Genomic DNA, 24962 nt, shown 5'->3' with positions numbered 1-24962 from the left:
GGGCACAGCCGGGGGGTTGACGAAACAAAGGCCCGTTTTCAGCACCCCGGATCAGAGTTTTTAGCCAGGAAGGTGCAAGCGCCCAGCCTCGGCAGGGCGACACGCACCGCGCCGCCTCGGAGAGCCCGGGCCCCGCTCCCCGCGCGGAGCCCGCGGCCCGGAGCGGTGCCCTCAGCCGGGAGCGGAGCCCGCGGCCCGGAGCGGTGCCCTCAGCCGGGAGCGGAGCCCGCGGCCCGGAGCGGTGCCCTCAGCCGGGAGCGGAGCCCGCGGCCCGGAGCGGTGCCCTCGGCCCGGAGCGGTGCCCTCAGCCGGGAGCGGTGCCCGCGGCCCGGAGCGGTGCCCGCGGCCCGGAGCGGTGCCCTCAGCCGGGAGCGGTGCCCTCAGCCGGGAGCGGTGCCCGCGGCCCGGAGCGGCCGCTCCCGCTTCCCACCCCTTGGCGCTCAGCCCCGCCCCGTATCGGCGCTCGGTTGCTCCGGCCTGGACCGAGGCGCTCGGCGCTCGGCCGGGGGCGGGCCGCGCCTCTCCGGCCTGTCCCGCTCCCCCGCCCGGCCCGCCCGCCCCGCCGGCCATGTCGCGGGGCTCCCGGCTGGTGCTGGCCGCCTCCGCGCTGCTCTCCGCCGCCACCGTGGCGGCCGTGCACGTCCAGCAGCGCCGGGAGCGGGAGGTGAGTGCGCGCCGCGGGGCGCGGGGGGGAAGGGGGCGAGCGGGGCCCGGCCCCGCCTCGGAGCTCCGCCCCCTCACCCGGCCCTGACCTGCCCTCCGAGGGCCGAGCCCCGCCCCGCCCTGCCCCGCGCCGGGCCGGTTCCGCCGTGGGCCCGCGGACTCGGCTCCACGTGTCTCTGCTGCTGCCTGCCTTCATCTTTGCCTCCCTCTCTCCCTCCATCTCTTCCTCTCTCCCTCCATCCCTCTCTTCCTCCCCTCCTCCCTCCATCCACCCACCCATCCCTCCCTCCCTCCCTCCCTCCATCCCTGTAGTGCCCTGCTGCGCCTGAGGGCAGCCCAGGCCCCCTGTGCCCGGTGGGGAGCCGGTGTGCCCGGCCTGGCGCCCCAGGGGCCAGAGCTGCACTCGCACTGCAGTGCCCCGCCAGTGCTGCCTCCCCTGCACTGCCCCCCTATGTTTCTCTTTCCGTGAACTACCCCTACCCATGTTTTCCTGCCTTGGCATCTGCCATTTCCATGCTCTTTTAGCTGTACCAGCTCCCTAATCTCATCCTGTGCATTTCCCTTTAGGGGCAAATAGGAAGGAGACCCAGTGGGAGGCATGACAGGCTCGGTGGAGGCACTTCCCTCCCTCTCCAGCAGCCAGCATGCAGGAAGGATGTAATCCTGAACCCTCTAGGCCCAAGGCCACCACCCCTGCAGTGGTTCCAGGGCGCTTCCCTGTCTGGCTGTGCTGTCCCTCTGGTGCTTGTTCCTCTCACAGTGTGTGTGCTCTGCTTTTCCTCAGCTCCTCAAATGTATCCTGGTAAAGGGCTGTGCTGTACCATGCAGCCTGGCCCAGCTCCCTTCTTCTGACAGGACAGGCAGAGTGCAAGCTATCAGGAACACCGTGTGTTAATTCAGCAAAGAAGTTTTCTGTGCTACATTTACAAAGATCAGGTAATTCCTGACAGGCACTCTGAGTGTGAGAGCCCACAGCAAAAAGTGTCAGGTCCGATGATGATGAGTCTCAATACAGAGAAATCCTGCCCAGGACTGAAAGCTCTACAGTTGTGTAGTGAATGTGTTGCATGTGACAGATGTTTGGGCAGTGAGTGTGCTGGTTTTGACCCTGCCGATGAGCTAAGGGGGTACTGGAATGAGGGCACACATCTGATTTTTCCCCCCTTATTTACCAAAAATTCTAGAAAATGCACACAAAAAAAAGCCTATGTTAAATGAGAAACAGTCAGAAGTTACAAAACACCAGAGTTGAAGTTCCTAGTCCATAGCCGAGCTTGGTTGACTGTTGTGCGGGCTTTACAATGCAGTCTGTAATTACAGGATTATATTTTTCCCCGTCAAGAAGTTGTCAGTGCTTGAGAACAGTGGATCTTGGAGGATGAGACTGATCTGGGTAAGGAAAGAGGCGATTTTATTTGTGCAGGAGTTGGGAATCACACTGAATTACACAGGCAGTAGCAAGGAGAGGAAGGCTGGTCTCTTGGGGTGGCAACCAGCAATGGCTTTACATTTGCCAGAGCTGACATATATGTTGGATATATCACTAAAGGTCCCATTTTTTTAGGTCATTGCTTTCTAATTCAGTGTGCCTGCCTTGAGACACTGATGTTCTGACAAGAATATGTGCTAAATACTCATAAATGAAACTGAAAATTTAACTCAAAGCTCTGAAATTAATCTGAGCTGTACTTTGAGCATGTGGTGCAGGACAACACATGCTCTGATGAACATAATGTTTGGGTGTTTCGGTGAGACACCTAAATTGATGTTTTGACCTTGGCTAATGTCTCTCCATCTCATAGAGAGACTGTGAAAATAAATGAAGGTTTTCAAAATGTTCCTATTCTGCAAGGATAACATAAAAGAGTCTACAGGTAAATAGGTAATGCTGCCGTCAGGCCAGGATCTGTGTGTCATGCAGTAAGTAACACCTGGGGCAAGAGACTGAATGAGGAATGTGAAAATAAACACCAAGTAGAGTAACGTGGTCAGGCTCCATGCTGAGCACTGAGCAGGACAGCAGTGCCCTGGCATGAGACCACACTGTGACTTGTGCTAAACACGGATAAACTAAGGGCACAACTGCAAGTTTATGGTTCACGTTCTACCAGCATGTGAAATATGCCTCAAGTAAAGGAGTGGTGGGTCAGTCACTTATTAATACCCTCTGGTTGCTTCATACATTTCTGATACCAGGAAGAAAGGAGGGACTTTTCTGCCTTTTGCCTGTGCCTGCTGCTCTGGGCTGTAGCTGTTGCTTGGTTTGCAAAATAACATTAAATTTGCTGTGGTTGTTACAATCATGGTGGCTGCTGCAAGCTTCTGCCTGCTTCCCAGCCAAGTGTGCAGCTTTCTCCACGTGGTTCTGGTGTAACTTCCTTTTCCAGATCTGGAAGCAGCCATTGCTGTGCAGGGTATCAGTGTCACTGCTCCCAGGCAGATAGGCAGTTTTGCTGAGTGTCCTAGAGATGGAGGGGTCAAAAGATCAAGCTGGTCAGTGACAAAACATTTTGGAGGTTTTGGGCGACAGATCCAGTGTCTGTTCTTTGCCATTCTTCCGTACACCCAGGCATGGGCAAGCCCATAAAGTTCACAACCCTGAACTCTGTGTAGAGAACTCAAGAAGTGCCTGGCCTGTAGATATGGGGATGGGTTCACAAACCATTTCTCTAAAATTGGAAGTGATGTCCCAAAGAGCTGAATATGGTGCTAAACTGTATATGTTTGCAAGATACTAACATTCCTTAGTATGCTGCTGCTGCTGCAGAAGTGAATCCAAAATACTAAATTCTTTTTTTTTTCCCCCAGCCATCAGTTTAACTTAATTTTAAATCGCTATTCAGGAGTGCCAGGACTCAAAGCTTTTTTTTTTATAAATGAAATCTCAGATTTTCTTTTTATAATTCTTTGTGGTCAAGTCAGATAATAATGACTTCATGTTTTAGAGATCCAGTTATTTAGATAATATAAAGAAAATAAATAATGTGGATATTTTACAGTCCTGGTGGGACTGTATTTCAGATTTATCTTTATGCAGATTAATAAACTTTTGACTTTTATAAATTGATGTGCCAGGCCCAAAGGCATTTGAGCTTGCACCCATTTTTCTAAGATGATGCAGGGCTAACTTCCAAGAACAGAGGAATGTCAGATTAAATTTTTCATAGCTCTTTGTCACTTGTGATACTCAAATTATACAAGTGTCATTTGCAAACTGTGCATTTTCAAAGTAAATACATTCACCATCTCAAAGATTGCAGAATGGCTGTTTTGTGAAGGGAAAAAGATTACATTCTTGATGTAGTTGTTCAGTTACATTGTACCTCCCCACTTCTTTATTGCTATTAACTAATAGTACTGTGACAATAAGTTGATGAACTTTGTCTTCAGCAATTACAAATTTATAACCTGAGTGTAGCTGATAGAAGCTGATGGGAAGAAACTGGTTTTATTAGTTTAATTTCCGGAGAGAGTTTTGGTTATTGGCTGACATGTGTGTCTGTGCATTTTCTTAACAAGATAAAATTACTTCTTAAACAAAGCCTTCCTATTTTGATCTTAACTGGAGAAATAATTGCCTTTGAAATGTGAAGTTATTGGCCTGCTAGATGAGGAATAATACCCTCTGAGAACATGTCAAATAATAATCACAGACATCTAAAGTAACTTCAGGGTCAGCTTTCAAATAAATTATTTGAAGGTGCATTTTGGCATCATTCAAATGGGTTGAATAAATTATTAATCTTTTTTTTTGCCATTAGGCTAAATAATTTATTCATATCTCCAGTGTCCAGTGGCTAACCTTGATACATGTGGAAACTTTCTCATTCCTGAGTCCAAGCTGCACATGAATTGGTAAATTAGGCAGGTAGATAATGCTTTAAGCTTCAACTGAAGATTGAATCTTTAATTGTGCTAAGCATGACTGTGATCACACAGCATGATTTAGATCTGAGCCAGGGTTGGCTCTGAACAATCATTTCATGTTTTTCCTGGTTTATAATATTTCCGTCCTTTTGTATCTTATTTTCTGACAAGTTTATAGCTATTGCTTTGAAATGCTGTAAGTGTCTGAATATGTGAGAGCACGTTGCGTGCCTGAGGAATTTAAGCCAAACCACCAAAGTAGACTGGGCAGAGTTGTTTTCTGCTGTCTGGCCCTGGGGTGGGACAGCAGTGTTGGGAGCATGGGTCCAGAAGGATGGCAGCAGCAGTGCCTGTGCTTGGCTGAAGCTGCTGGGGAACTGTGTCTCAGCTCTGTGTCTCGTGCACAATCGATTAAACACTTCACACGGGCTCCATGTTTCCTTCCAGAGTCAGTGTCACCCATCCCATGTCTGATCTCATCACCCCTCCACTCACATTGCTCTGCTGCCTCACCTGTCCCCAGAGGTGCATATCTGGAATACTGCAGCCAGTTCCTAGCTAGTCTCCCCCCTCCCCACACTCCTTTACCACACTTCAATCCATCTCACCAGTTTTGGTTTCACTTTGGTTTCACTTATTTAACGTTTTCCTGGTGAGGTAGAAAGGTCAAACATTTCACCTAATTATCAAAGTATCAATGTGAATAAAAATGTCCAGGTAGCAGAGAGAGAGAAGCATATGGAGGAAACAAAGAGCAACTGGGATTTTCTTAGGGCTTTTTAAACCCTTTGGTGTAAAAGTTTGAAAGCTGCTGGTGTGTGTTGCACATATTACATATTTATATTTATTTATATATATGTTATGTATTTATATGATTTATAATGAAAATGTTAGGTAAAGGGGATATTTTTTGATGAAGTGCCTTGCTTTTTCAAGAGCTTGGCATAAGCAGGCCGTGGGTATTTTTTAAGACATGAGCAGAAAGAGGCAGGTGAAGACACATGGCAGTTTTTCTCAAAATAATGTCCAATTTGTCACAAAATTTCTCCCAAAGCGGAGAAGTTTTGAGGAGATTATTCCAATTTGGTAAAGATTTAGAGCAGAGAAAACAGGGTGCTATAGATCACGTCCGTCCTGCATGGCATGGGAATTACAGGTGCATAGCATTTATTTGCTCAATAACTTTACCATTTACTTAAACCACTCATCTGAAGTGAGTGCAAATAAAGCGCTTTTATGTGTAGTGCTGTTGGCTTATTGATATTGGATATCGGCTCCTGAAGATTCAAAACACATAAAGTGACTGTGGCAAAGGCAGCATGGTGAACAGCCCTGAAGGAGGGATTGGAGCCTGGGTGGGGTTTAATCACATTCAGCATCACACAGCTGTGATAAATCCTGAACCTTGTGTTTTCAGAGGCTTCGAAGTGGAGTTCTCAGAGATCTTGAACGTCAAAATCAGAAAAGGGAGAATATTCGCCTGTTAGAAGAGCAGATTGCTTTGACAAAGCAGCTTATGGAAGAGAGAGACAAGGCGCTAATGGAAAAAGGTTCCCAGCAGTCCTAGGCACAGGCCTGGGTACTTAGAGGCTTGATTAAAAACATTTGGAGATCATTCATATCTCACTACTTGCAAGTGTTTTAGCAAACAGAGATAATCTGTGGAAGACTTTATTTTGTACAGGATTTTATTTTATCCCTAAAGCTACAGGGTGGACAAAAAACATTTCCTCTGTCATACTGTGGAGACTTGGTCGGCACACCCAGTGTGGATGGACTTGTCAATGTGGGGAGGAATAGCTCATTACTGCAAACACAATCTAGGATGGCTAATAACGTTCACATGAGTGGGCTGCTCAGCCGCCACGACGATGAAGCCACCAGGACCTCCACCTCAGAGGGCCTGGAGGAGGGTGAGGTGGAAGGGGAGACTCTCCTGATTGTCGAGTCTGAGGACCAGGCTTCAGTAGATTTATCACACGATCAGAGTGGGGACTCTCTGAACAGCGACGAAGGTGAAGCATCCTGGATGGAGGAGATGTCCTATTACTGCGAGAAGTGCCAGAAGTGGATCCCAGCAAGTAAGCCTGCCAGTTGTGTTGTGCCTCACTTGCATTCCTGTGGTTGTTGTTTGCAAGCTGCTTGTGCTGTCCTGCATACCTGTTTTATGGGGCAGCCCTTGTTTAGCTGTATCCCATCACATGTTGGTGGAGAAAGGCTGTCTTGGCATTGCATGGAGCCCTGCAGCCCAATAGCAGTGGCATGAGCTCTATTTATGTCCAAAGCTGGCATTCTCTGTAGGGAAGTCTTCTTTAATTAGCAGAGAACAAGGGTATGACTTCAAAAACGTGCACACCCTCCCAAGTCTTGCAGCCTTTTAGGGAACTTTGGCCAAGCAACTTGGCTTCTCTGCTCTATCAGATAAAAATAATGACCCCTGCTGTAAAGCTCTGTGGAAGAAAAGGACTTTGTGATGGTTTTGCTTTTTCTTTTTTTCCTGTTGATTTGTCACATCCGCAGAGCAAATGCCTAAATCTCAACCTTAATGGTTTCCCATTAATGTGAATTTGAGTTGGCTTTCACAGGAACATGTCCAGCCTGAAGCAGCCAGCTCTGGAAGGTGTTTTTGGAGCAAGCTGCAGAACTTGATCCCTGTGCTCTAGCGCTTAAGATATATGCTGTTAGCAGTGTAACAGATGACTTTACTTATTAAATTCTGGATTATCTGATCTGTTATTAGATCCAAAAGTCAGATGTTGCTAAGCACTGGTTGTTTTTTGTTTTGGTGTGAGGGTTTTTGTTTGGTTTGGTCTGTGTTTTTTGTGGGATTTTTGTTTGTGGATAGAAATATTGAACTCTTCAGGTAGCAACTGCCTTCCAGATATGTCAGAGCTGCCTTTTTTGCCTTTTTAGAATTTGCCAAAAGCTACAGCTTAGAAATGTCTCGAGGCATGTTAGTTTTTAGATGTTAGCATAATGGAACCAGCTACATACTATAAGTTACTAAGCAGTAAAAGGGAAATATTAACTTTAAATATATTAATAAAAGGAGGTAGCACGACTTACATTGGAATGCTTGATATAACACTCTATTTGTTTTATTTTACAAAGATGTTCCTCTCTCCAGTTGCTGTGGAACAAATACAAAGAGCAAAAGAAGCCAATTGCAAAGCAACAGTAACTAAATACAAATGTGCAACATAAATGTGAAAGGGAAATACTGTGCTCTTACCTAATCACTCAGTTATATGGAGTTCAGTTGTCACTTGTGAAAATTGCCAACGTGCTCACACAAATAATCACTTTTTTACGTTAAATTGCCATTTAGAAATTCTGTCCATCTACGAAGTGTGTAGGGGGTTTCCCCCTGCCTCCCGTAGGTGCAACTTTAATAGTTAAATTCTGCAATTCACTATGGAAGCAGAGCATCCATATATTAAAAATGCTTCATCTGGTGTTGCTATACAGTAAAAGAGATGACATACTTGCAGTGTGCAAGCTGACACCAGCAGTGTGCAAGATGACACCTTTTGTGTGCAAGCTTCTAGAAACACTGTAGTCTTAACTGTTTCCCTGTCCTGTGATGTAATTTTTCAATTTTTTATACTTGTGTAAATTAACTCTGGGTGAGTTTAGAAACCCTGATTCATATGGTAATTAATTTTTTTCTCTTCTGCAGAAACATAGAATTAGAGCCTGTCACTTTGGATGTGTGGAGTTTTACAGGTGGCTCTACTGCTTTTGTTCAGACAAACTTTTATGCAGGTTTAGCTTTATGGAGCAAAGTGTATGCTGAGTGCTTTGCTGATTTGGGATCTGATACATGAACTGCACAAAGAAAAAGTGTTTCTTGATAGTGCTGGGCTGTTCCTTCAGCTCTCAGCCTCAATAAAAGAAGATATTCTCCTGATAGGAGAAATAAACACCTTAAAGCTTCACTCCATGTCTACTGCAGTGCAGCCTGGAGGCTGCTGGAAACGGAGACTGGCAATTTGACTTCAGTAACAGTTTGTGGACAGGGAAGAGAGAGCTGTAAAGGCACATAGCAGTGAGTGGAAAGATGACATGGAAGAGAACAGATGTATATACTAATAGCCTTTGCAGTAGCATACCTTTTTTGACAGGTCAGGTTTGATTTTTTTTCTCTGAGTAGGGTTGGAAAACAGTTACGTATTGAAGTCTATAGGTTATCCGAGTGAAGTAAGGAGGAATGAGAAATGCTATAGAAACCAAGGAAATCCTTGGCTTTGTACCTACATTCAGATGTTATGTAGAATACCCTTTGTTGATTCCTGTGCTTTTCAGTTGGTCACCACTGGCTGCTGCAACAGTGAAATGAATCTGTGCCTTCCATGACAGTAAGGTCCATTGCTTTCTGGAAACTGCCTGGGTTTTTGAACTCAAGGGAGAAAGCAAAAAAGTACTTTTTTGCCTGATGTTGGAGGAAATCCAAATTTTCTTTGCAGCACTTTTTCTTATAAAAGGACAAAGAAATTGCTTTTTGCTTTTTCATTTTAGGTCAACTGAGAGAACAGCTCAGCTACCTCAAAGGAGATAACTTTTTTAGATTTACTTGCTCTGATTGCTCAGAAGATGGGAAGGAGCAATTTGAACGTCTGAGATTAACATGGCAACAGGTAAGTAAAATGTTTGTGCCCGCCAAACAACTGTAGGACTTTCTAAAATTGTTTGTTGTGTATGTACTACATAGAAAAGGAGGATCAGTATCAGTAAGAAAGAAGCATATGCATGAACTTCAGAAAGGAATTAGCTAAGGATTGCCTGCATATGAGAACTTGAGCATTTGGCAGGTAAATTGAAAGACAAACCGCTCTCCTTCTTTTTCTTTTTTCTTATTTTTTTTTTCCTTCCTCCTTAGGTTGCTCATGAATTCATGGCTTCAGGCAGATTTTAGCTGCCAGGCATGAGCAGGTTTTTCGCATATAAGAAAATGTAAAATGACTGAGATGGCAACACGGAAACAAAAAGTTTGCCAGCTCCTTGAATACAAAGCTCTAACCTGGCTGCTTATGCACTAACAAGGGTCCTTGGTATAATTCACTATTACCATTACTTGAACACCTGAGCAACTAAAATTATCTGCATTATACAGCAATGACCAGGGACTAGACTGATGCACATCATGTGTGGGGCGCTGGAGGGACAGGCAGGCAGTGCCAGCTGCCTCTGCTCAAAATGCATTTGATCAGGCAGTAGCTGTTGCTCAGCAGTGAATGTTTCCACATCGGGCAGTGTGTGTGAGACATCTGTTTGCATCCTTTGGGACAGTAGTGGTGTGTTGTCCCGTAAAAGATAATTTAAAACATCAGTTATAACTCCTGCAGTCCTTTGTCATGGTGGCCAGTGCAGGGGAAAAGATTGGTGTAGCAATCTGTGGCTGGCAGATCAGCAGAGTTTCACCAGGTTTCTAATTTGGACAGCAAAGGCTTTTAGCATTATGCCCTGGACTCTTCAGAATGGTGTGGGGAAAGAGCAGACAAAATCAAAATGGGTGAGGAAGAAAGCTGACTAATGACTAACTCCCTAGGCTTCCAGCAGCCAGACCTGCTGCTGTTTCTTGATAAATTGAATTGAGAGAAGGGGTCAAATTAACTTATCTGAAACAGGAAAAAATGGGAGCAGTGATTTCTGTGGTTTTTTTCAGAGTATGTGGCCTCGACAGGTCCTTATCTTTAGCCAGTTGAAAAGAGAATTGTTTTTGAAGTCCTGAGACACTGTCTCACATGATTTAAAGAACCACAAAATCCTAAATAGTTACCAAACCAAGAGGGATTGTGAGGCAGGGGATAGGAAAGCTATCCATATTTCCTGATTTTGACATGTTCAGCAGTGTATCCCAGAAAGCTAAGGTCCCTTGTGAAGACAACCAATCTGCCTAAGAAAGACACATTTCAGACTCCTCTGAGGGGTTGGAAGTAGTGCCAAACTATGTGACTGTTGAAAGATGATCCCAGCCCAGTTGATTTTAGTTGTATTCAAATGAACTAAGTAAATGTAATTAACAGTTGGTCACCTGGGATTTACTTCAAAGAGGTGCAATAGTTTTCAGACCTGCCTTTTAGTTAAGGTGTGTAACAGGTCAGAATGAATTCAGTTGTGAAGTGTGTGTAAACAGTTTCTATTTAATGAAGATCACCTGGAGACAAACTTGATTCTTACATACCTGGAACAATCAGGAGATCTTTAATTTTACAGAGCACTTACAGTCTGTTCAGTTTGGAAGGTAATAGTAAGTGTCTAGAAAGACCATTGTCTGATGGATTAGATAGTGGGGTTACTTGTGACCATTTTTTTTTTAAGACTGTTTCCCTACACTACTTTCAGAACACAGTTGTACTGCGATTCATTTGTACAACAGCTGCAAAATTTCTGTGTCTCAACATAAACCTGCATGACCAGGTAGCTTGTTATTCCCCTGGGATGGAGAAATCTCTGGGCAAATGTGCATCTAACAATAGAAAGACAAGAATGGGCAGCATGAAATCAAGAAGAAGGTGGATTGCAGAAGTTGCCTATGAGATGTTGCAAAATTAAGATATTTATGAGGGAGCAGAGATTTGTGTGTGTGTGGCAACTGTGGGGCACAGTTCAGCAGAGAAAGCTGAAAAGATTCACTTGTATCCAACACTTTGTTCCAGGTTGTCATGTTGGCAATGTACAATTTGTCTCTGGAAGGAACGGGCCGTCAGGGGTACTTCAGATGGAAAGAAGATATTTGTGCTTTTATTGAGAAACACTGGACTTTCTTATTAGGGAACAGGTAAAGACGTGATGTTTCCGTGAAGCTCTGAAGGTTGGTGAGCCAAAGGAATTAAAACTTGTTATACAGATGGACAGGAACTGGTTAATTTGGCAACCTCTCTGTTGAGCTACACTAGTGAGAAAATTGGAACATTTAATATTGAAATTCTGAATATAGGCATGAGGGGTACACTTGAGAAAAAAATAAATATTTCTTACTGGGGAAAAACAGCCCCAAGAATGTCACACAAAAGCAATACAAATGCCTGTATTTTGGATTATTTCTTATCTTCCTTTAGGTAGCATGTGAACCTGCAAATATTTTTCTAAATAGTCACAACGGATGGGCTAGTCCTGGAATCATGAGGCTTTAAGGACAAAAATGCGGTCCAGCAAAGTACCACATTACTTGGCTGAAAGCCTTGCAAGGACCAAATTCTTCCAGAAGAACTGAGCTTCACCTTTTAGACTGTTTTGGATCTTAATACTTTTGGACCTTAGCTTTTACATAGAAGGTGTTACAAACCAACAAAACATTTCTGATTGTGTGTAACGAGGCTTTCAGAGTAGGAACCCCTCTTGTAAAGGACAGCCTTCGCTGTATGGGTGAACCGCACGTTTTTTCTGGGCATGCTGAAGCTGTCAAACCCAAGTGTCACTTTAAGGCATGTGCTATGAAGCCAGGAAAGGAACTGAGCAAGTCTTCCAGGTTGTAGATTTGATTGACTTCACAGCTTCTTTTCTTAAGCAGGGATTTCTCTGTTGTAAAGATCTGGCCTTTCTCCCTAACCAGATTTACTCTTTGGCTTTGCTTTCATTGCTTGTCCCTGCCTCTTTTCTTTGTTCTCAGAAATGTTAGCATTTGTCCTCTCTGGAAATCACAGGGACCCTGACAGGCTAGTGGCCTGTTGTCCCTTACTAAGGGAGCCATCACCTACCAGGGTTTGCTGCTCCCTTTTAAGACTTCCCTGGGAACTGGGCACTCCTTGCTCTGGTTAAAATTCAAGCGAGTGATTACTGGCCTCAGACATAGTCTCTCCACTTGCCTGGACAAGCCACTGGTGGAACAGAGACAGCTGGATCAGATGTGTAGTGGTTCAAGGCACGCAGTGCTTTTTCCCCTTGGCATAATAAACTACGGCTTATCCAGATTTACTGTAACACTCCAGACTTGGAGCTGGGGCACCTGAGTTTGATCCCCCACCCTCGAGGCTGAGTACCCCAAGGTAGGTAACTGCAACACTTGGACAGCAGCAAATACCTGCTCAGCCAATTCTTGCCCAAGTACGGAAGTTTTTGCCAGTGGAGGTGTGCAAAGGCAAGAAGGAATCCTGAGATCCTGTGCAACTGTGAGTTTAGGCTGTGCACCATGAACCAAATTCTCTAGTGTCCAGGAGAGTACTTCAGCTATTGGCTACAGGGGAAGTTCTTTGATATTTCTTCTCACTTCTTCCCCAAGTGGCATCCTATTTAGCCCTGGTTAACCGGCTAACCAGTTCTTAAAGGAACAGTAAGTACTCAGATACCCAGCAGAGTGCACTGCCCAGCAGAGTGAAAGGCTTAAATGCAGCTCCCTGCCTTCAAGTGGCCAAAAATGTGCTTCAGAGTAGTTCAGTGTGTGTGCATCAGTGCCCTTTCTGTCTTGGAGGAGGCTCCAGGATGAAAGCACAGCTGGCGAGTGGGAACCTAACACTTGTTGCCCTCTCTCCCACCATAGGAAAAAGACCTCAACATGGTGGAGCACAGTCGCTGGCTGTCTGTCCGTGGGGAGCCCCTTGTTCTTCCGCTCAGGGGCACAGGAATTTGGAGAACCCGGATGGTGGAAACTGGTTCATAACAAACCCCCAACAATGAAACCTGAAGGAGAGAAGCTGTCTGCATCTGCCCTAAAGGCAAAAGGTAACTCTCTCCCTGATGGTGTATAGGTTCCTAGCTGCTCCAGAGCTGGAAGCCATGAGAAAAATCTAGTTAAAACCACGTGTTTGTGTGCACGGACAGTTTCTTAGTTTTGTTCTGATGTAAGGGTTGACTCAAGAGAACTATGGTGTATATACTGTAGTGTGAGAAGCCTGTTGTATTTTATTACCTTTCTGTGCTGTGCTATCTGATTTAAAGGATTTTGAGGTTTGTGCAGAGTGTTTTGTGTTGTTCTCTTTTAGCTGAAATCCCCAGTTTCTCTACTTCTCTTTACCCTGGGGATTGTCTTTTAAGTTCTGTCACTAGATGCAAGTCCTCCTCTGTGTAGAGGAACAAGATTGAGGCTTTAATGAGGATTTAGTTGTGCGTTGCCTTAATGCTACATGTCTCAGAGTGAATTTCTTGTACATATTGAAAATACATCTATTAAGACTTGCAGTCAGTGTGTTTTTCTGTATGTATCCAGTGACTGCAGGAGCTCAGTGTCTGTTAGAATAAGTGAACTACTTTTTAGCAGCTTCAAAGCCACCTCTGGATCCCATCATTACTGTGGAAGGACTCCGAAAGCGGGTAAGCCGCAATCCAGTCGAATCAGCCATGGAGCTGAAGGAGAAGAGGTCTCGCACTCAGGAAGCCAAGGATATTCGGAGAGCCCAGAAGGAGGCAGCCGGCTTTTTGGACCGGAGTACTTCCTCCACTCCTGTTAAATTCACCAGTCGCTGCCGCCGCCCCGATATCGTCCTTGAGAAAGGAGAGGTGATTGACTTCTCCTCCTTGAGCTCATCAGATCGCACACCTTTGACAAGCCCTTCTCCTTCTCCATCACTGGACTTTTCTGCTCCCGGCACTCCAGCCTCACATTCAGCTACTCCCAGCCTTCTGTCAGAAGCAGATCTCATCCCAGATGTCATGCCACCACAGGCTCTGTTTCACGGTAAGAGGCACTATGTTTTTTGTTTAGTCATGAACCACGTGTAGTTTTCTAGGAAGGTACTTCCAAATGAACTGCAGGATCTTTTCAAGATAACACGGAAAGTAAGTGGTAATATTGTTTGTCTTAATTGGTTGTGAGAATTGACTAGTTTTCCATCGTTGTATCACCAGCTTCTAAGGCCAGAAGAAACCCTCATTATTGTTTTCTGAGGGATCCTGAATAAATAGTGGGTAGATTTCACATAGCATCTGCTGCACCACTCAGGATAAGCATTTCACTGCAACACAGATAACACTGTTAGATAGCAACTCTAGTTTTGTCTCACATGTCTTTAACGGGAGAAATTTTATTCTCATGCCAACATCCCAGTAGGTTTATAAGTTCGAGCATCTTGATTAAAAGATGCTGAATTTGGGTCAGATTGCAAAGCAGTGATGCAGACTGAATGCTGTTAGTTCCTTAAGGAGCCAGACCAAAGCACTTCTGGATGGCAGGAAAAATAGTCAGGTTCTGCAGAGGAACAGAACTTCTTCAGGATATGCTAGCTGAATATACAGCTCACCAGCTTGACCATTTGATCCCCAGTCTTCAGGAATTTTCAGCAACTTAACGTTCGTCAAAGAGCGTGAGCTTGCAGCTCAGGAAGGGGCTCTGTTTTCACATGCTAAACTACAAGACACTTTAGGAACAGGATTGGTTCTGTGTCCTGAAACTGGACTCTTAATAGTGTCTCCTGTCCAAAATCAGGAGATCCAGAAGTATATAGAAAACAAAGTGTATTGGGTAAAACCACATTGTTTTTCCTTAGCAGAAGAGTCCTGTGACAACATTTTTTGAAATGGAGCTTTGATGTTTAAATTTTTTTTTCTCCCTGGATTATTTTGATCTGCTCAACAGATGATGAGGAAATGGAAGGAGATGGAGTCATAGATCCAGGAATAGAGTATGTGCCCCCTCCTAGTGGGACAGCCAGTGCTGGCACTCTGATAGCAAGTAGAAAAAAAGTGAAGACAGCTGAGCAGATCAAGCAAGAGGTGGAGAGTGAGGAAGAAAAAACAGAACGGATGGAAGGTGACAGTGAAGATCCTGAAGAGTCAAACACATTGTTGAAGGTGAGGGGACGAGACAAAAGAAAGCCACAGCTGGAGAAGGATGCTAAACCTAGAGCTCCCAAGCATACCTCTGTTAGTATCTATGAGGAAAAGCTGCTGCTGAAGAGACTGGAAGCCTGTCCCAATGCTGTGAGCATGACCCCAGAGGCCCGGAGGCTGAGGCGCAAGCTGTTAGTCAGGCAAGCCAAGAGGGAAAGAGGACTGCCACTCTTTGACTTGGACCAAGTTGTGAACGCTGCACTGCTCTTGGTTGATGGGATTTATGGAGCCAAAGAAGGAGGTGTTTCCAGGTCCCCAGTAGGGCAAGCAACGTACAGAACTACTAGCCAGGACTTCAGGATCTTGGATAGATACCAGGTGGGTGTTTCCAAATCTAAGTGAGCACTGGTTATTCTAAAGCTTTTGCTACAGACGGCAGTGTCACATTGAGGTTATCTGATTTTCAAAACAGAAAGGATTATGTGAACAAGACTCATTTTGGCTTGGGGCTGTGTCCTCACCAATGCTATCCTAAGCCCCTTTCTTCTTGAGACATGCTTGTACAGCACTAATGTCTATCAATGTCGGTGTCAGCACCACAAAAGTTGATGTATTTGTACTCCAGCCCTGCTCAAATGCTGATGATGGAGGTCTGGAAGTACCCAAACAGCTGAACGCTCTTTAAAGTATGTGGGAGGGACATTAAGTTCCAGCACTTTTCTGAGTGATGAGGGCAGCTCATAGGTTTGGGCACTAAATCTAAGAGTGTACAGCAGAGTCCACAGAGGTGGGACCATCATGGTCCAGTTCATCCTGTCACAATGAAAGGCCCTTATTCTGCATCCACTGATACAATTCCCCTGTGTTAAATCTTCCTGAAATGTTCTGCATTTTTCTGTACGTATAGACAATGCTGCCCGCCATGAAGGGATATCGACAGCAGACAACAAAGTTTCTGTATCGACTGGTAGGCTCAGAAGACCTGCTGACAGACCACAGCGTTGTTAGCCCTTACACATCCCGTGTCCTGAAACCCTACATCAGGTACAGATGATCAGAGGTTGAGTTTGCTCTTGGCTTGTGTACCGACAGCCCACCGAGAAGACGCCTTTCCTGGGCAGTGCTCCCTGCACCTTCTCAAAGTACAACCCAGTAACCCTATGGTAACTATGGTAACCCCGAAAGGATAGTTGTACTTAGCTGAATAGTTAAACTGATTACACTGGGAAGGGTTATCTCCAAAAGAGAGCAGGGCAGGGACAGAATTGCCGTGGTCATTCAGTGCAAGTTGCACCTGCTGTTGGGGTCACAACTATGATTTCCTTGCTCCTGCTGTAAGGAGAAGCTGGCTGGGCACACTGTGGATCTGGGAAGTGTCCCGGCCTCTGGCACAAGGGTGTTTTTCCTGAGCTGGGTGTTGTTTTCCCACATGAATGGAAGACTGCTCTTTTTTTTGAAACTGAGCATGTCAGAAAATATTTCGTGGTCAGTACCCATTCAGCTGCAGTGGCAGTTACTGTTGCTCATTCACTTTTTGTGTTTGCTTTTTATCTTCCTGGCAGGCGTGATTATGAGACAAAGCCCCCAAAACTCAGGCTGCTGGCAGAAATCCAGGCATATCCACACAGGAATGATCTCAACTGGAAGGCTGAGCCAGAAGCACCCATTGATTACTGCTATGTTCGCCCTAATCACATCCCCACTATAAACTCCATGTGCCATGAATTCTTCTGGCCTGGTAAGATTCCTTCAGTGCTCGGTTTTCTAAGAAGGAAGTGGTTTTGTTCAGAAAAAAACATTCTTGGGCCAAATTTTTTCTTCATTTGGTTCTGGCTCGGTTCTTAGAAAACCATTATCTGATGTCACAGGAATGCATTTGAGATGGGGACGTGGTTTTGGTGTCTTTGTGTCTTGAAATCATGTAGAACTGGGCAATTAGGCCCCAATTAGCACAGCACTTACAGAAATAGGTGCCAATAGAAGTAGTCTAGTAGTTTAGGAGTTAACTAAATTTAAAGATCCAGTGAAATGTTTTTCAGAATCAGGGGCTGAAGTAAACAGTTTTACTGCTCATTAGCTTTGTGAGAAAGTTTCTTCCTAGCAGCCATAAGCTGGATATGCTGGAGTGAAAGTTGGGAAGCCACATGAGGAGTGGCTGAGGTCACTTGCTTTGTTCAGCCTGGAGGAGACTGAGGAGAAACCTCGTCATGGTCTTTGGCTTTCTCACAAGGGGAAGCTGGAGGGGCAGGCACTGATCTCTTCCCTGTGGTGACCAGTGACAGGACCCAAGGGAATGGCATGAAGCTGAGTTAGGGGAGGTTTATGTTGGATATTAGGAAAAGGTCCTTCACCCAGAGGGTGGTTGGGCACTGAACAGGCTACCCAGGGAAGTGGTCACAGCACCAAGCCTGACAGAGTTCAAGAAGCACTTGGACAATGCTCTCAGCCACATGGTGTGACTCTTGGGGTTGTCCTGAGCAGGGCCAGGAGTTGGACTTGATCATCCCTGTGGGTTCCTTCCAACTCAGGGTATTCTGTGCTTCTGTGAATTACATTTACAACTGCAGACTCTTCTGTGATGTCCCTTATTTCTTCAGGCCTCAGGATGTACTGTGTTTGAATTTTTATGTGTCATTTCTTGACCTGTAGGCTCTCTGGGGACAGTGGCTGTCCTTTATGGGGGCTGTCATGAGGCTGCAGTCTTTAGTTCTTCTGAAATAATACTGCATGGAACAGCTTCTGATCAGCAAATAATGCAGCGGACTAATTTGGAAAGGCCCAGTACAAACAGTACACACCTTTATTCCAAGTAACTGTTTGCTTTATGTTTTGATTTGCAGATAGTGATTCAGCAGGGTTTGTAGTTCAGAAGTGCTCATGTACTGCAGTCAGGATCAGAGCTTTTTGTGCTATTCAGTGTCCAAACTGTACAATTCAGGGCCTTGCACACCTTTCTTTTCGCAAGCTCTTTCAGAGCTCATGAGAAATACTTGCAATCCCAACAGAGACTGAACCTCTTTGTCGTAGTCTCTCCTCTCCTGATAGTGCATTTGAAGTTCTGGCCAAGTTGCGTTGCACCTTCATTAAGTTCTTCAGGTCTCACCCTGTTTTATTTAACATAAGGAGCGTGGGTGACTGGTGAACTGCTCATCATTAAATCAGAAAGCTGACACTCCCATCAGTCTCCAAACAGGAATCAAAATCTCTTCCATGGTGAAGAATTTCTGAGGCTATGATATGATTATTCCACCTTGATTCTGTTTTAGCAAGAGAGGAAAGTGAGGAGTTGCTGCTTCAGGAGTTAAGCCCGGTGTCTTTGTGGTTGCAAAGGGTTTAGCTTTCCAGTGGGCTGGTACAACCTGGGGGGCAGGTGAAGATACACAGCTGGGTGAGCCTCATTAAAATAGCACTGTTGTTTAGAGAAACACCTGTAATTCTGCCTAAGTTCAGGCATCGGGAGCATGTGGGCTCCAGGGATCATCAGTGAATGACATCTTAGGTGTGCTAAGTTGCCTAATAACAATGCTCTCCTTGGCTGAATTCATAAGATCTAGGCGTTTCACCATGTGGGGTGAGCCCAGGCTTTAGTTCTACCCCTCCAAATCATTCGTGTCAGAGCTCTATTTGCTTCTCACAGGGCAGAAACAAGTTTGCAGGTAGTAACCACAAACAAGCTGCTGCGAAGCAAGATTCCCCCACGTTGTCTCTCACAGTATCTTCTGCCTTCGTGCCCTAATGGGAAACATCTCCCGAGTAGACAAGTGGCAAACCATCGCGAGCTAAGCATCTTCCTGCAGGAATAACTGTGTTCTGAGGGGACAGCACCATTTCATAGGTGCCAGCGCTCAAGGCAAGGTAGCGTTCCTGTACAGACACGCTGTAAGGCACTCCACAGGCAACTGCAGCCTTGAGATAATTAACACAGTTCCCTACTGCCAATCAATTCCTCCCACGTCTTGCTCCACCCAGCGTACTATCAAGCAAGACAGTAATTCACCCACTTATTTGTGCCTGGTGCCTTATGAAGTCTTGCATCTCATCAGGAGTGGTTACTGGAAAACATACTCTGCTATTTTGTTACCCCACATTCCAAGTACATTTGCAGTTGCCAGCCTGAGGCTCAAACTATTTTTGGCACATCTCCACTATGTCTTGCATCTTGTTTAGAGTCTGTCCACTCAAATTACCAAGCAGTCAGTCTGCAGTGCCTTGAACTGTAGTGCTTGATGCTAACGTGCTGTGTGGATGCTCTAGGGCTGCGGCAGCAGTGTGATTAGGCAAGGTAACAAACTCCACTCAGAAGTCAGCAGCCTCACGCGTTTGTGTCCAGCCTCTGAGTCACAGAAGCACCACTGCCTGAGAGGCTGCTTCCTGCCCCAGATTAGAGAATTTGCATGCTAAAAGCAAATGTTTTGATAGCCTTGAAAGCTGTGGTCAGGTTCACAGTGAAGCTCCACAAACAGCTGAGTACGTACAAGAGGAAGCAGTAGGAGCTCAAGGCAAGGTGGAGAAAAGAGATAGGAACCATAGCCAGGTAATGCTACAAAAGTTGAAGCCCAGTTTCATGTGTGCTGCCTCCAAAGAGAGCAGGTTTTAAGTTTTAGTCTCATCCTTTAGTCATTTGAAAGGAAATTAGCTTCGTTACTTTCTCCGTGAAAGATTCACTGCTAGTAATCAGGTCTTATTTTGTCTCTGTTTTTTTGAATCATCTCCTTTTACCTTACATACTTACCTAGCAGGGAGACAACATGTTCAGGCAGCTGGTTTTCCCAAAGCAAGGTTCATCCCCTGCACTCTGGGAGTCCCTACCCCTGTGATTTCCCAAAATGCAGGAAATTTGACTGCATAATTTATAGTAGTGGAGGACTGTTCTAGCAGGAGCCTTGGACCAGATGATCTCCAGAGCTCCCTTCCAATGCCAACCATTCTATGATTCTGTGATCTCTTTATATCAGAGCTTTGAAATGAAGGTAAAAGGAAAGGATCAAGTAAGTGTTTCTGAAAATCCTTAAACCCTGGAATTTCCATGCAAGTGGTCTGCAGTGTTTTCAACTGCTGTTTCTCCCTTTCTCCATAGGAATAGATCTGTCAGAATGCCTGCAGTATCCAGACTTCAGTGTTGTTGTCCTTTACAAGAAAGTTATCATCGCCTTTGGCTTTATGGTGCCAGATGTGAAGTACAACGAAGCTTACATCTCTTTTTTGTTAGTTCACCCTGAGTGGAGAAGAGCTGGAATTGCAACCTTCATGATTTACCATCTTATCCAGGTAATCAAGAACTAGCTCTCCCTTCTTCCTTGTGTGCACACGTGCAAATATTAGAGAGTAAGTAGTGTTTTGTTCTTCCCTTCTAGCTCTTTCACCTTGCTCTTTCTCTGCTTACAAACTCTCACACAAATTGTCAGCAGCCAGCGTGAATATTTATGGGGGGAAATAATTTCCACAGCAGAAGCTAAAATGTACTTAGAAGAACAGCCACACTGGTCAGGTCCTCGGAATTAGCAAGATGCTGTCCACTTTGACTGGCTTGGGGTTAACTTGGTGTTCTGGAATGGTCAATAGTTCACTTAAAAGTAATACTGTAAATGTGGGGTTTAAAGGAGAAAATGAGGTGATAGTGGGCAGGTTCAGTTAGAATCTATTGCAGCTTTCTTGGCTACACTTGAAGGTTTATTCCATGACCATGTCTGTTGCATTAAATCAATTACTGATCTTAATAATTCAACTTGACTTTTAATACTTTGGTTTAAATACAGCTGAGTTGAAAATAAAGAGTGTGTGCAACCTCATTCACTTTGTTCAAACTAGCTTGTTCAAACTGGGCCTTCTTGCACAGGAACACTTGGGAAAATGAATCTGAGCTAACTAAATAGGTGGTATTATATGAAATAATTTAATTAAATAAATAATTAAATAATTTCTGAATCACTACTGTTATTCAAATGGCCTTAATTCCATTTACTTTCTTGAATTTAACTGCAGGAAAGCCAGCTTAATTTTGAGTAAGGATGCAGATATATATCCTTTTCATAGCCCAACTGTGCCTCTTGAAGACCCACAGTTTTACCACTCCCTGAACTCTTGTGCCAGTGGGAAACACTTGTGCCAGAGGTGCCAATGGGAAACACTTCTTAACCTGTTTTAGTCAAGATGAGCTGCACTAACAAAACTCGTCATTAAAAATGTTTTTTTCTCTTATTTATTTGGCTAAAGAAAGGTAGAGAGTGCTAGCAGAGCCTTAGGAACAGTGATCTGTGCTTTGGAAAAGCAGTTTTCACTGAGGGTAGCTCCTCTGGACCATCCAAGGGTAACTCTTCTACCTGCACAGCTCTCTGCAGTGTCCACCTCTTTTCTCTATGTGTTGACACAGGCCGCTAACCAATATACTTTAAATTCACTCCTTGCATTTCCCAAGCATCTCTGTGTGTTGAAGTAAATTGCTCTCAGCTGTAGTTTGTTGATGTGAGATGTCAATACCCAGTGAGAACAGGTGGGATGTGCCGAGGTTTGCGGGGATCCAGCAGGTGGACTGTCTCTCCAGCAGAGTTGGAATGCATTGGCAAGTCAGCTGTAGAAAATCCTTACACCTTTTTCATAGGATGTATCACAGCAAATTAACCTAATCCTGCTTGCAGGTAGACTAGCATAAAATGACCGTGTTCAGGAAAGCCAAGCAGATTTGAGGCTGATCAGGCTCACTAGCAATGAGAGATCAGCACTGTATGTTTGGCTCGCATTAGATGTATTTTTCCATTGCTGACATTTTGTCAGTGATAGAAGGCATTTAGCCATGTAGGAGATTAAATGGTGGTTGTGAGCTGTTCCTCAATCAGCAGATTGTAGGTGCTGCTTCGCAGCCTGCTTGGGGTCTACTCTCTATAGCTAGAGACGCTTTCATACGCTGTTCAGATTAAGAGCAGTCCCCTGACTTTTGGATCAATGGGCTGAGGTTGGGGATAAATTCTTGAGAAAACCATGACTTAACAGGAAACGTTTTGATGCAAATGGTGGTGACTGGTTTGCTCTCAGAAGTTACCCTCTAATGCATCTGGCCCAGAGGAGCAAACTGCATTTTCTTAATGATCTCATTCAAACTTCCTTTTCCCCAAAAACCTGCTGCAAATTATTTCTTTTTTTTCCTTCCCTCCTTAAATCCCCTGTGAGAGCTTTACCTTTGAATGTTCTGCCTTGGAAATTCTCTAAGGGATTTTACTGTTCCCACTTACAGTTACAATACATTCAATAAACATAGAATACTTGATGAAAGCAGAAAAAAATTACTTCAGCATCTTTATCAGTGTTACTGGTTAAAATAATTTGGGATCTTTAAGGTAACTTCAGCTGTGCTATTTGCTGTCTGAACTGGATTTTTGCCTTCTCAGTAGGTAGAGTGCTGTGCCCTGAAGGATGGGAGAGGAGCTGGGTGGGATAGACAGGAATTCCAGTGTGACAGCCCAGAGGTGCCCTAGGGCTGCTCCAGTGGTCACAGAGAGCTCAGCTCTGTTTGCTGATGGGGAGGAGTGCAGCAAGAAGGTGCCTGATCCTCTGGCATGTTTTGTCTTTTCTTCAGGCTGTTGTTAAGTATCTGAGATCAGTGCTGTACACTGAGATCATTTTTAATTAACAATTACTTTAGTAATTGACAATGGAAAGATGACAAATTATAATCCCAAACCTGCTTTCATTGTCAGAGAGTCCATGTTTCCCAGAAACAAAGGCTTGGAGGAATAGCAGCGTTCCCTTTGCCTTTTCTCTTGATATGTGTGGTAATTTCTGTGTCTGGGCCTCCAGTTTTTCTCGCATTTCCTCAGTAACTTGAATACCTGAATTGATGAATCTCCTCACCTCCGCATTCCCCCAGAGGCTGTCTCATTCTCTCACCGTGATATCTTCTTTTTTCCTTCCCGCCTTCCCTTGGCAGACCTGCATGGGCAAAGACGTAACTCTTCACGTCTCTGCAAGCAACCCTGCTATGCTGCTCTACCAGAAGTTTGGATTTAAGACTGAGGAATATGTTTTAGATTTTTATGACAAATATTACCCCTTGGACAGCAAGGAGTGTAAGCACGCATTCTTTCTCAGGCTGCGCCGCTAATCTGCCAGAGATGTCTGGGGATCTCCGAAAAACCCAATCTGTCAAAGAAACGACCACAGCTTTCCGTGGAGGATGTTGGCTGTCGCATGAGAGCTGGAACAGACCAGTGTGTTTATCCCTAGGACTTCAGATTTCAACAGTGCTATGTTGTGTGCTGAAACTGCAATCCAAGAGGATTGATTCCTGTGCTCCAAGGGCAGAGGCCTGAAGATGCCAGCTGGGATACACTGAAACCACTGGAAGACCAAAATTCTTTATGGGGAATTTTCCTGGCACTGTTACTTTGAAGAGCCTCATTGACAAACAAGAAAAAAATATTTATCACTTCAGAGGAGCCCCATGGATTTCAAATTTTGAAACCTGTCAAAAAAATGCCGCAGGTTTTTAATTTCTTATTTGGTTTATGAACAAAAATGAACCTCTAAACTTAAATAATTCAACGTGTCTGCTTTGCTAGGAACCATGTCTTGAATCTGTGAAGAGAAATGAGATACTGGTGCATGTAGCTGACACTAACTTTAAGAAAGCTCTACATGTGCCAAAACAGTAGTATTGGAACCATGTTTTAGGAATAGTAAAGAGTGTGTGAATTCATGTGATTCCAAATAGAAGGCTCACCTTTCTTCTGCTCCTTCCCTGCTGCCGTCCTTTCCCCTTGTTGACCCTGTGCTCAATGTGAAGTCCTTGCAGTGCACAGTATTTTGTGTTCAGGAACAGGGCGTCATGTGGGTTTGTATCTAGGCAAGATAGGACACCATACCTGCCAAATCAGCCCTTTGAAATCTTACAACCTCTCTGCCGGTTGTTGGTGCTGGCACAGTTGTTGGCACACCTCTAACCATAGATGGTGCTGCTGCATCCAGCTCCTTCTGCTACAGGCACTCTGGAGAGAAGAAACTCAGAAAAGTCAGTGGTGATGTTTGAAATGCAGGCTGATTTGTAGAAGCAATCTGCTTGCAGCCTAGGGGGAGGAGAAGGTAAAGGTAGGCCAGATCCAGTTCTTGGAAGCACCTAGGCTGTCATTTCATGGTTCTAAGTAAAAAGGAGAGCAAAGAATAAGTAGAAATAACCTGGAACTAAAGAAAATACAAACCCTAAATGGTTTCTCTGGTAGTGGGCTCTTCTCTTTTAGAGAGAAGCAGTTTAGCGGCTTCTCTCTGCCTGACTTTCACTGTTGATGAAGAGAAAGCATCACTGACTAAAGGTCAGTCTGTGCGTTTTAACTACAGATCACATCCACTGTGATGTTCCTTTCACATCAGGCCCACAAAGAACAACACACCAAATGTGACTCCTTTGTTCTTAATCCACTGTGTGTACCTGTTGGCTACATGGCCATAGTAGAAGTTGCCTTAACAGAGTCTTCATTTTGGTAACAGAAGAGAAAGGGACACAAAGTATGTTTTTGTGTAGTCAAATGTACATCGTAACCAACACAAAAACAGTGGTAGTGGGAGGGAAAAAACGGGCCATCCAAGGGTTGTGTGCCCCAACATTCATGCGCATTTCTGCCTGCTTTATGACTACATGAAAATTTTTGATGTTATTGATGTTACGAGTTAGCTGTACTTGGAAAGGAAAAAAAATACCCGTCTTTATGAATGAATTAAAGCCCTTCCCTTGGAAAAGCCTA

The 24962-nt window shown here is 44.7% G+C and overlaps 2 protein-coding genes and 1 non-coding gene across 4 annotated transcripts; all 3 read left to right on the top strand.

Moving 5' to 3' along the window:
* The first annotated feature begins 550 nt into the window (after positions 1–550).
* PET117 (PET117 homolog) lies at positions 551–6115 on the top strand. Its single transcript, XM_027900785.1, has 2 exons — positions 551–664; positions 5948–6115. The coding sequence occupies exons 1-2, from the start codon at positions 569–571 to the stop codon at positions 6095–6097; spliced, it is 246 nt and encodes an 81-aa protein (XP_027756586.1). The 5' UTR covers positions 551–568; the 3' UTR covers positions 6098–6115.
* Positions 6068–24962, top strand: KAT14 (lysine acetyltransferase 14). Of its 2 annotated transcripts, none has more exons than XM_027900782.1 (10): positions 6068–6611; positions 9049–9167; positions 11190–11311; positions 13010–13191; positions 13724–14143; positions 15041–15612; positions 16142–16278; positions 16797–16972; positions 20312–20502; positions 23156–24962. In XM_027900782.1, exons 1-10 carry the CDS (start codon positions 6356–6358, stop codon positions 23327–23329), a joined length of 2349 nt encoding a protein of 782 aa, XP_027756583.1. In that variant the 5' UTR covers positions 6068–6355; the 3' UTR covers positions 23330–24962. The 2 variants fall into 2 exon arrangements, with proteins under 2 accessions (XP_027756583.1, XP_027756584.1); XM_027900783.1 differs by having other exon boundaries at positions 6333–6611; positions 13727–14143.
* LOC114066252 lies at positions 19959–20121 on the top strand. Its single transcript, XR_003573150.1, has one exon. It is a non-coding gene; the product is annotated as a U1 spliceosomal RNA (small nuclear RNA).

The sequence above is a fragment of the Empidonax traillii genome, unplaced genomic scaffold, assembly GCF_003031625.1.
Source record: "Empidonax traillii isolate 1590-97213 ecotype Southwest subspecies unplaced genomic scaffold, ASM303162v1 scaffold748:size532870, whole genome shotgun sequence".
Taxonomy (NCBI): Eukaryota; Metazoa; Chordata; class Aves; order Passeriformes; family Tyrannidae; genus Empidonax; species Empidonax traillii.
This window is presented reverse-complemented; position numbering and strand designations above follow the sequence as displayed.